The sequence below is a fragment of the Lepidochelys olivacea genome (genome assembly GCF_965140295.1).
Source record: "Lepidochelys olivacea isolate rLepOli2 genome assembly, chromosome: 4".
Classification (NCBI taxonomy): domain Eukaryota; kingdom Metazoa; phylum Chordata; order Testudines; family Cheloniidae; genus Lepidochelys; species Lepidochelys olivacea.
The window spans coordinates 75,494,373-75,506,362 of NC_140414.1; the positions used below are offsets into that span (position 1 = coordinate 75,494,373).

The 11,990-nt window shown below is 38.3% G+C and overlaps 1 protein-coding gene across 1 annotated transcript in view; it reads right to left on the reverse strand.

Annotated features, from left to right (window-relative positions):
* Positions 1-11,990, reverse strand: part of LOC311520162 (putative ATP-dependent RNA helicase DDX60) — a 69,422-nt gene that overhangs the window by 56,078 nt on the left and 1,354 nt on the right. The window contains exons 2-7 of the mRNA XM_084627432.1: positions 9,852-10,193; positions 8,314-8,427; positions 7,219-7,392; positions 5,822-5,980; positions 5,274-5,415; positions 585-740 (exon numbers count right to left, since the gene is read on the reverse strand). Coding sequence (XP_084483558.1) covers positions 585-740; positions 5,274-5,415; positions 5,822-5,980; positions 7,219-7,392; positions 8,314-8,427; positions 9,852-10,181 — 1,075 coding nt within the window. The 5' untranslated portion in view covers positions 10,182-10,193. The remainder of the gene's footprint in view (positions 1-584; positions 741-5,273; positions 5,416-5,821; positions 5,981-7,218; positions 7,393-8,313; positions 8,428-9,851; positions 10,194-11,990) is intronic.

The window sequence follows — 11,990 nt, forward strand, 5'->3', positions numbered from 1 at the left end:
TTATGGGCTGCAGTGCTGCCTGGAATCTCCACAGCACTGTATGCTATAGACTACCCCTGCCATACCTGTCCCTGCTCCAGCTCTGCCCCCAGCACACCCCACATGCCAGGGCTTTTGAGGAAGTCCTCGATAGACAGCCTTCTTGCTATCTACCACAATGCCTGCACATTGAGACAATTTGTCCCTGGACTGAAACAGGGCTTTTAGATTATCATTTTATTTACTCTGTTTTAGCTCTTTTGCCAGCACGAAGAGCCTGGTTTAGGGCTGAGAATCAAACCAACAGGGTGCCATCCTGGCCCCAGTAAAGTCAATAGCAAAATTCTTATTGACTTCAATGGGGCCAGGATTTCATGCACAGGGCCTAATCAGACTCCTTTTGGCATCAAATGGGAGTTTTGTCACTGATTTCAATAAAGTCATAAATTATTAGAAGACCCATAAAGACCCATAAAGTCATAAATTATTAGAAGGGAAAGAATTAAAAAGCTCATAACTGTATAGCACTTTGACTATGTAAAACATTTTATAACTGTCAATTATTATTATGCTTATACCAGTCATTTTTATACAGTTGTTAGTACCTTTAAATAACATTTGTTTCTGTTCAAGAAACAGTTGTGAGGTGGTTCTCACAGGGAAAGCATCTCCAAAATCACAGCTGGCAGCTAATTTTGTTACAGTATTCCACAGATACTGGTATTCATTCTTCATTTTTTTGCCCAATTCCAAATTTAACCCTATGAAGAAAAAAAAATGAGATTTTACAATGAAAGTTTTCTGGAAAAGGGACTGCCTCTTTATCTGTGTTTATACAGCATCCACAACAATAGGGCACAGTTCTGACAGTGTCCTTTGGGTATTACAACAGGGCAGAAAAAAACAGGTGCATTCACAATTGTTAGTAGCCATGGATGTATCTAAATATGGTCAGGAAAATATATTGGGGAGTATACAAATAGCAATTTTAGGGCTCAATCCTGCAACTGAAGCCCATGGGGCCCTGCACAGAGATGAGGGTCCTCCCACAAGAAAGCTCATTGCAGGATCTGGGCTTTAGAAAATTCCCTTTATTCCCCAAAGAATAATGGATGGTGTTATAAATGCCAACTATTGTTATATGCCCAAATTATACTTTCGTGAAAGTTCCTTAAAGACTGTTTGGATTAGATATATGCAGGAGAACTGAACCTTTAGACTGGATTCATTTTACTGCATAAATTGCTTTCATGTGCCCATTACCCTTCCCACAGAGAAACCTTTGGAAGAGGGTATCAGGGGAGCAGGAAAACTCTGGAAGAAGTTCCTGCTACAAAGTTTCATCCTCAACCTGTTGTGTTGCCAGCTCTCACAATTTTATTGTTAGTCTCCTGATATCAGATGGTTTTCTTAAAGCCCAAGCTCCCATATTCATGTGATTTCATGACATCTTAATTTCATTTTTTAAAATTTCTAGCCTTCATCGTTAATCTTATGTCATGAGATCTTTAATGTCTATATAGAGCAGAGAGAACCCCAGTTTTTAAAATTTTATTTGAAACAGAAGAATTAAAAATAAAACTTCCTGGGATTTTAACCTGCAACTCCAGTGACTCAAGGATCAGAACCTGCTCCCTATTCTGGTTTCTTTGAGTTACTCTGACAAAATAAAACAGGTGAGAAAGCTGGCCAAATCAAAAAGGAATCCCCCAACATCTGTTGGGAAAATAACATGGCACGGCACAGATTACCCAACAAGTTCTTGGAATGTATGGAGATATTTTTTTAGTTCAGAAGGTGGAGCAAGCTACTAAGGGAGAGGCTGTTCTAGATTTATGTTGACAAATAGGGAGGAACTAGCTGAGAATTTGAAAGTGGAAGGCAGCTTAGGTGAGGGCGTTCATGAAATGGTAGAGTTCATGATTCTAAGGAATGGTAGGAGGTAAAACAGCACAATAAAGATAATGGATTTCAACAAAGCAGACTTTAGCGAACTCAGGAAGCTGGTATGTAAGATCCCATGAGAAGCAAGTCTAAGGGGAAAAAAGTTCAAGAAAGTTGGTAGTTTTTCAAAGAGACATCATTAAGGGCAGAAGAGCAAACTATCCCACTGCATAGGAAAGATAGAAAGTATGGCAAGAGACCACCTTGGCTTAAGTGGCAGATCTTCAGTTACCTGAAACTCAAAAAAGAGTCCAACAAAAAGTGAAACTAGGTCAAATTAGAAAGGATGACTATAAACAAACACAAAAGGATGTAGCAACAAAATTAGAAAAGCCAAGGCACAAAGCAAGATTAAACTAACTAGAGATGTAAAGCATAACAAGAAAGCATTCTACAAATACGTTAGAAGCATGAGGAAGACCAAGGACAGGGTAAGCCCATTACTCAGTGGGAAGGAGGGGAACAATAACAGAAAATGTGGAAATGGCAGAAGTGCCAAATTACTTTTATGTTTCAGTTTTCACTAAAAAGGTTAGTAGAGATTGGATGTATAACATTGTGAATGCCAGTGAAACTGAGGTAGGATCAGAGGCTAAAATAGGGAAAGAACAAGTTAAAAATTATTTAGACAAGTTAGATGTCTTCAAGTCACCAGGGCCAGATGAAATACATCCTAGAATACTCAAGGAGTTGACAGAGGAGATATCTGAGCCATTAGTGATTATGTCTGAAAAGTCATGGAAGATGGGAGAGATTCCAGAGGACTGGAAAAGAGCAAATACAGTGCCCGTCTATAAACAGGGAAATAAGGACAACCTGGGGTATTATAGACCAGTCAGCATAACTGAAGCTGAAAGATAATGGAGCAAATAATTAAGCAATCAATTTTCAAACACCTAGAAGATAATAAAGGTGATAAGTAACAGTCAGCATGGATTTGTCAAGAACAAATCATGTCAAACCAACCTGATAGCTTTCTTTAACAGAGTAACAAGCCTCGTGGATGGGGGAAAGCAATAGATCTGGTATATCTTGACTTTAGTAAGGATTTTGATACTATCTCGCATGATCTTCTCATAAACAAACTAGGGAAATACAAACTGGAAAGAGCTACTATAAGGTGGGTACATAACTGGTTGGAAAACCATTCCCAGAGAATAGTTATGAGTGGTTCACAGCCAAGATGGAAGGGCATATTAAGTGGAGTATTACAGGGATCAGTTCTGGGCCTGGTTCTGTTCGATAGATTCATGAATGGTTTAGATAATGGCATAGAGAGTACACTTATGAAGTTTATGGACAATACCAAGCTGGGAGGGGTTACAAGTGCTTTGGAGGGTAGGATTAACATTCAAAATGATCTGGACAAACTGGAGAAATGGTATGAAGTAAACAGGATGAAATTCAATAAGGACAAACGCAAAGTACTTCACTTAAGAAGGAACTATCAGTTGCACACATACAAAATGGGAAATGAGTGCCTAGGAAAGAGTACTGCAGAAAGGGATCTGGGGTCATAGTGGATCACAAGCTAAATATGAGTCAACAGTGTAACACTGTTGCAAAAAAAGAAAACATTATTCTGGGATGTATTAGCAGGAGTGTTGTAAGCAAGACAATTGCTGTAAGTAAGTAAATTGCTGTAAGTAAGTAAAAAAGTTCCAGCTTGCAGAGATTTCACCACTCAAGAAAGAGATCTTGGGGTCATTGTGGATAGTTCTCTGAAAACAGCCACTCAATGTGCAGCAGTAGTCAAAAAAGCGAACAGAATGCTGGGAATAATTAGGAAAGGGATAGATAATAGGACAGAAAATACCAGGTTGCCTCCATATAAATCCATGGTACGCCCACATCTTGAATACTGTGTGCAAATGTGGTTGCCCTATCTCAAAAAAGATATATTGGAATTGGAAAAGGTTCAGAAAAGGGCAACAAAAATTATTAGGGGTACGAAACGGCTTCCATATGAGGAGAGATTAATAAGACTGGGACTTTTCAGCTTGGAAAAGAGATGGCAAAGGGGAGATATGATTGAGGTCTATAAAATCATGACTGGTGTAGAAAAAGTTGATAAGGAAGTGTTGTTTACTACTTCTCATAACACAAGAACTAGGGGTCACCAAATGAAATTCATAGGCAGCAGGTTTAAAACAAATAAAAGGAAGGATTTCTTCACACAGCACAGAGCCAATCTGTGGAACTCATTGCCAGAGGATGTTGTGAAGGCCAAGACCATAACAGGGTTCAAAACAGAACTAGATAAATTCATGGAGGACAGGTCCATCAATGGCTATTAGCCAGGGTGGACAGGAATGGTGTCCCTAGCTTCCGTTTGCCAGAAGCTGGGAATGAGCGACAGGGGATGGATCACTTAATGATTACCTGTTCTGTTCATTCCCTCCAGGACACCTGGCACTAGCCACTGTCGGAAGACAGGATACTGGGCTAGATGGATCTTTGGTCTGACCCAGTAGGGCCATTCTTATGTTAAGTAATTCTTCCACTCTACTCCACACTGATTAGGCCTCTGCTGGAGTATTGTGTCTAGTTCTGGGCACCACATTTCAGGAAAGATGTGGACAAATTGGAGAAAGTCCAGAGAAGCACAACAAAAATGATTAAATGTCTAGAAAACATTATCTATGGGGGAAGATTGAAAAAAATGGGTTTTAGTTTGGAGAAGCAAAGACTGAGAGGGGACATAACAGTTTTCAAGTACATAAAAGGTTGCTACAAGGAACAGAGAGAAAAATTGTTCTTAACCTCTGAGGATGGCCAAGAAGCAATGGGCTTAAATTGTAGCAAGGGTGGTGTAGGTTGGACACTAGGAAGAACTGCCTAACTCTCTGGGTAGTTAAGCACTGGATTAAATCTCCATCACTGGAGATTTTTAAGAGAAGGTTAGACAAACACCTGTCAGGGATGATCTAGATAATACTTAGTCCTGCCATGAATGCAGGGGACTGGGCTAGATGACCTCTTGAGGTCACTTCCAGTCTTACGATTCTGTGAACATAAGACAATCCTCATGTGGCACGGAGTCCTCATAGTCTAACCTATACCACCTCCCCTCCTTGCTTTTGCATATGCATAGTGGCATGGGTGTGACCACGGAAAGTGGGTCTGAACAGATTCTTGTTAAGTGACAGGAATTATGCATCTAATTCTCTGGACTCAGTACTGAAAATTCTTTTTCTACTATTCCATGCAATAACTTTATTAACATATATATATATATATATATATATATATATATATACACTCATTAGCTAATACTTTTGCTTTTCATTTATAAACTTAATAAAATTAGATATTAAAAAAGCAAATTATTCAAGGGCAAAGATAAATACCTGAGCAGTATTCTATTTCATAGTAATGTGAAAGATTCTTTAACAGTGAATTGTCCCTTAAATCAGGCAGGTGAGTTAAATCCAATTGCCAGTCACTTTCATCATTTAGTTGCTTCAGAACAAAATAGTCACAATGTTGTTGCTATTAAAAAAAATGCAGTTAATTCTTACATAGCACTTTTTAGCTGCAGAGATCAAAGCATTTTACAAAAGAAGGTATGATGATCCCATTTTTACAGACTGGTAAAATAAAGCAGTGAGAGGTGATGTGACTTGTCCAAGGTTACACAGCAAGTCAGTGGCAGAGCTTGAATATAAACTCAGTCTTGTACTCCTAGCCTACCTACTGGACCACTCTGCTTCAACAGCAAGCTGTTCAAACTCCACTTGCTTTTAAAAGATCTAAAGACCTTCCAGGCTGCCACTGTACTATGTACAATAAATCTGTATGGTTTGGCCAGGGGGCTAGAGTACCATACCAAGAAAAGGAAAACAGAGGCATTTGCTGCACCCAGCGTCGGTGGGAGGCAAGGCCCTGGTATACCTACCATGATTATAAATGGTAAAACTTGCTTAGTCCAGCAGGAATTAATGATCCTAATCCGAGCTCGTTGCAAAAGAGGCAAGTGGAGAAGAAAAACCACACTGAGGCACTGCATTCTACACAGATCTGTGGCTTCTTCCAGTGTTAATGCTTCACTTTTCTCCTGTTGGGACATAACCAATATACAGTTCACTAAGTACCTCAATAATAAATATTAATTAGTGGTGAACATAATTCATATTAAAAATATAATTCAGTGATTTTTCACTTTGTCAGTGCAGCAAAAAACTGTTACTGTTTTACAATTTGCACGTTACAGTCACTTTTGGCTATCCTTAGTTCATCACATGCCTTTTATTGTAGCATTAGATAACTGAGGATCAGATACCACTTCCATTATAAATCCAAGAGGAAAGTAATGTGACCGTTGAAGATCATATAGAATTTAGTAAACCAATTACCAATCTGCCTGGATAAAAATTACATTCTTTTAAGATGAGAAGCTAATATTTAAATAGAGTCCTTTGTTTTTTTTTTCTTTGTAAACCCTATTAATTAATTTTGAGATAGTTATCACAGTTACTTTTTCAATATGTTCCTACAACCTACCATATGTGCTACTCTACATGTATACTGTTACACTGCTTCCATATTAGACTAATTAAAACATAAGACCTTTAGCATAATTAGATATTAAAAAAAAGATATTGATGAAGGGTTACATATGGCAAGTAAGAAATTGAGACTTTTTCCCTGAACAAAAAAATATGAAAAATTATATTCTTCTACAGTGGTTATTATACTGCTGTGTATGAGGAACGAGAAAAAAAGAGTAACTGGCAAGATTGCCTCCTATGGTAAAACTTCTCAGGAAAGAGGCCATGGGACCTGGTTCCAAACCCCATGGATTCCTTAAGTAGGTGGCTTAAGTAGGTGTCATAATGCCCTGTTCCTTCATACCAACTATGGCCCAGAGTAGCTCCATCCCCCACCTATAGTGCAACTCCACTGGAGCACCACTGCCAGGGACTCTTTCTGGCTATGGCTGCCCACCTTTAAGTGGGGTTCTGCTTAAGCGGTGATCTCATCCACAGAGAAGACTCTGTAGAAACAATAATACAGCCCCAAGCCACATCATTTTTTCCTAGTTAGAGAGGCTGGTAGTAGGATGAAGTTCACCCCTTGGTCCACCCACTCTTCTGCCAATCCACCCAGTCAACGTTCCCTTTCCGTGCAGTTCTCTGGACCAGCAGATACACAGAGGAAGCAAGACATGATGCTGCAGAAGCCACTGGGACCCTCTTCAGCATGGGATCTTGGGGGACAATCCTCTCCAACATTACCAAAATACTTATGTTAAGAGAATGAACAGGGTGATGAGAAGTTATAAAGAAATCTCACCTTCTGACTGAAATTTTTTGTTAGTTGTTCCTTTGTTTCCTCAGAGACTTTTGCATTTTCTAACATGTTACTGTACATTTTTAATCCCACTGTACATGTAAGAACACAAACTATACGTCTAATGTCGGATCCTTCTGGCCACAGATGCTTCAGCAGCAAAATAGTCTGACATACCTACAATCATAAAGTGTTAATATTATTATTTTTATAATGAAAAGATTATAAAGGAGACATATACATTTATCTTAATATAACTCTATCAATGAAGAAAAGCAGTGCACCAAGATATACCGAAGGGAAAAAAAAGTTAGTTAAAATAGTTTCATTTTCTGCTCCTGGGATAGTGCGTTATTAAACTTAGTTTTTTAAAAGCAATTCTACTACAATCCAAAGCCCACTAAATATTTCTATTGACTTCAAGAGACTTTCAATAAGGCCACATGTGCAAAAAGCCAGTAGTTTTGGGGGTGAACATCAGCTTATGGAGCTGGTCTGGCTCCCACTGAAGTCAATGGGAGTTTTGCTATTGTCTTCAATAGGACTAAAAGAAGTTCAATGGTATAGCAGGCATATTTAATACTTAAAAAACTGAATGGGGAAACTAGTCATAAAAATGCACCCTCAAACTCTTGGATTTGGTGGTCTTCATCTCAGCTAGTGCTGCCAATTGATTTCTGACAGGGTAATTTATACTCAGCGTGGCAGAGGGTTTGTAATTGTTTAAAATTATTGTTTAAGCTCATGAAGGAAGATTTACTGTGTCTCTGTATAGTAACCTAAAATCAATATATCGGATTAATATTTGTCTATTATTTTGAACAGGAAAGCACAGTATAAGTGCTAAATATTATTATTATGAAATATCCCTGTAAGCAATCTCTCTTCCAAAAAATATCCTTTGTTGTGAATAGTTTACTACACAGTGAGGCCCCTGGAATTCCAGAGGAATCCATGAGATTTGGGAGTGGGTCCCATGGCCTCTTCCACAAGACCATTATCTGACTTCTACTGCACAACTGTCAGATTGTTGCATGAACACACTTTTTGTTACTGAGCTGTGTAACTAGAAAAAAAATAGTAAAATAGTTAAGTTACCTCTTCTTGTATGTTTCTCAAACTCATCTTTAAATTATACAGATAGGCTGTATCCTGGGTTTTTTGTAAGTGTTTGACTGTGGTTTCACAAGTATGTTGCAGATCCTTTTCATGCTAAATGAGAATAAAAATATACAAGTCAAAGTTATACATTAAAGTCAAAGGGAAATCAATTTTAAGTGCCTAAGTCCCATTTTCAAAAGTCACTTAGGCACTTTTGAAAAATGGGACTTAGGCAACTAAGTTACTTAGGTGCTTTTGAAAAATTTACCCAAAGTTTATTAACCTCAAATACCGGTGGAACATGAGTTTATATGGCCATTCTGCTTAGGCCTGCAACTAACATCACTTGTAAAGAAACTTCCTTTGTCACAACAGGGTAAAAACCACATGCCGAAGACCTAAACTCGAGTGGTATGAGTTACTATATATGTTAAACAAAAGCAGGGCCTGATGCACACCCACTGAAGTAAATGGAAAGGCTCCTATTAAGGTCAAAGGGCTTTGGATCAAGCCCTAAATGAACAGTACAGGAAAAGAGACACGCTGCTCACAAATTCCTGAGGCTGCCTAATAAGCTGTATTTCAACAAGTGCTTGGGACATCCAGGCCATTAGGAACTTAAGAGTGACAACGAATATGATCTACAGTCCATCATATAAGCTTTCTTCGAGGACAAATTCATGGCAAATAGGCACAAGGGAACCAGAACTGTTTCTGTTTAAAATAAATTAATTAATTAAAGCTGAGGACTGGGAGTCAGGAAATCTGTAATCTACTCTGGCCCATCACTAACCTACTATGTAAACTTGGGCTAGTACATTAGCCACTTTATAACCTGAGTTTACCCCCTCTGTAAAATGAGGATAACAATATAGGGCCTAATTCTACCATCCTTACCCACAGTGAGTACAACTTAGTATGGGAGCAGTCCCATGGATTTCAATCAGATCACCCACAGAGTACGGTACTATTCAGTGTAGGGAAAGAAGGATCAGACCATTTACTGTACAGTAATTAAGTGCCAAATCCTCAACCCAGCTTGATTAGCTGGGCTAGGTTACTGCAAACTGAAGGAACACGTTGTGCCTCTCTCTCTCGTCCCCTCCCCACCCCTTATTCCCATGGCAAGAAGCACTGGAAGATCCACACAGCACTGAATCCTATAGCCTAGCATGTTGCTATGGAGAAGGGGTCTAGAATTTGCCCCAAATGAATTAATGTATGCAGAGGTCTTTAAGATCCTCAGATGAAAGGCATACAGACAAGCCAAATGTTATCACTGCATCATGATTTTAATGTATAAAAACCTGGTTTTCAAATTCAAAGATTCCAAGTTCAGAAGGGACCACTATGATAATCTAGTTTGACCTCCTGTAGTACTTCCCCAAATAATTCCTAAAACATCTATTTCAGAAGAACATTCAGCCTTGATTCAAAAATTGCCAATGAGATGTTATAATTAAAAATATAATTCTACATATAAATGGTACATTTTTCCTACTTAAAATCCATAAAGAAGATGTGTTGCAATTTACCTGCTGAAAAAATGACCTGTGTTCGTATGCATTCTGGACATAATATCCATAAACTCTAAGAGCATCAGACTCCTGTCCTGAAGTGAGCACAACATTGATTTTCTTTGACAAGGTATGAGCAATGAATATATGTAAATAGTCTTCTTGTAGAGAGGTGAGTCCTAAATCAGAGATTATCACAAAATATGGATAACTTTCCTTGAGGAAAATCTGCCATTCTGGTGAGAAACAATTGGAAAACTCTGTATGAATGACAATGTCAGTGTTGCACTTCAGGTGTTGTATTAATGCAGTACGATGGAAAAGGAAAATAGGGTAACTGAAATACATCTGTTCCACATCCTGGGGAAAGTGAAAACAATTGAGAGATTATTATTTCACATTTATATTCCAATAGACCCTATTCAGAACTCTTTCAACTAGTGATATACAAACATACACAAAGACATACAATGAAGAATACTAAAATATTATATTTTTGTGCATATCACTGCTGTTTTCTTGTATGCTATTAGTAATGTTGTACAGAATGATATATTTGTTCCTAAACATTTCATAGGAGTAAAAGGCAATACAAAGATTTCCATATATATAAAGGATGCGATTGATATATCCATTGCCTTTTTTTTTAAATATGTTAAAAGAACAGTAAGGTTGCAAAGTCAAAAGTTAGGGAATGCCAGAATAAAGGTTTAATTTGTCTCCTTAGTGTATATGCCTTATGATAGTCTTTAATTACGTGATCATATACTACTTTTTTTCCACCTGAAAACAGGGTCTTACAATAGGAGGTGCCAGTTAACCTTAAGCATAGGCAATGCTACCAGCTCCACCCATAATTACTATAGCCCCAGTAGAAATGTAATAACCATTTCAATATTCCAAATAAAGAAGATACAATCATCTTCTTCCTCCATCCCCACTAGGAAGCTGCAAAAGTCCCTCTACAGAAGTGGTTCTCAACCAGGTGTATGTGTACACCTGGGGGTACACAGAGGTCTTCCAGGGGGTACATCAACTCATCAACATAAAAAGCACAAGTGAAGTCAGTACAAACTAAAATTTCATACAGACAATGACTTGTTTATACTGCTCTATATACTATACACTGAAATGTAAGTACAATATTTATATTCCAATTTATTTATTTTATAATTATATGGTAAAAATGAGAAAGTAAGCAATTTTTTGGTCATAGTGTGACACTCTTGTATTTTTAAGTCTGATTTTGTAAGCATGTAGTTTTTAAGTGAGGTGAAACTTGGGGGGTACACAGGACAAATCAGACTCCTGAAAAGGCAGTAGTCTGGAAAGGCTGAGAGTCACTGCTCTACAGGCACATTGTGGGCTAAGACCTCAAGCTCTGTGTAGATATGCCAAGGATGGATGGAGCCATGGAGAAACAACTTTGCAACATGTGCCCTCAAGACCCAGAATTTCTCCTGGGAGATACTGATCCATGACTCGTCTATTCCCCATGAAAAGGAAGACAGTGTACAGCCACCAGGAATTCAGAAAACAGAAGTAAGACTCTTAAAGGATCCAGGTTGCTGTGTGGGAGAGGAGCCCTGGGAAGCTGAGTGAAGTGGCAGGCCATCTCCAGTGGCAATTGAGGACCCACTCAGTTGCACCATGTCTACACAGCTTGTCTCTTCCCCTTTGTCTGTAATCCCCTGCATTTGCAGTGATGTATATGAGGAAAATTTTACAGAAACAATTTTGCAGTTTACAGCAGACTTTTCCCCTTCCCATGGATTTCTCCATCGAAGGGGAACATTGGGCCCAGGCTGCTATTATTTTGTAGGCAAGCTTCTTTACTGTAAATGATCAAGATTTATAAAATTCTAGGAATGCACTGGTAAAAATTTCATTAAGGTGAATATAGTTGCGTATCTCTAAATGGATTTTAATGGGTTAGCGACATGATTATACATTCATTTTAATACACTACTAAACAATTTTAATAGAAGCTTCTGCAAAACAATTCTTACAAAAAAGAAGTCAGGAAAATAAGGTTCAGATGTGTTTCCTGTGGGTTATTGTGCATCTCTTTGCACATATAACTGAAATCAACAGATTTGCCTTTCTTACACTGTTAGGATATAGATATTCAGGGCTGTCTGTAAAGGCCTATACTCT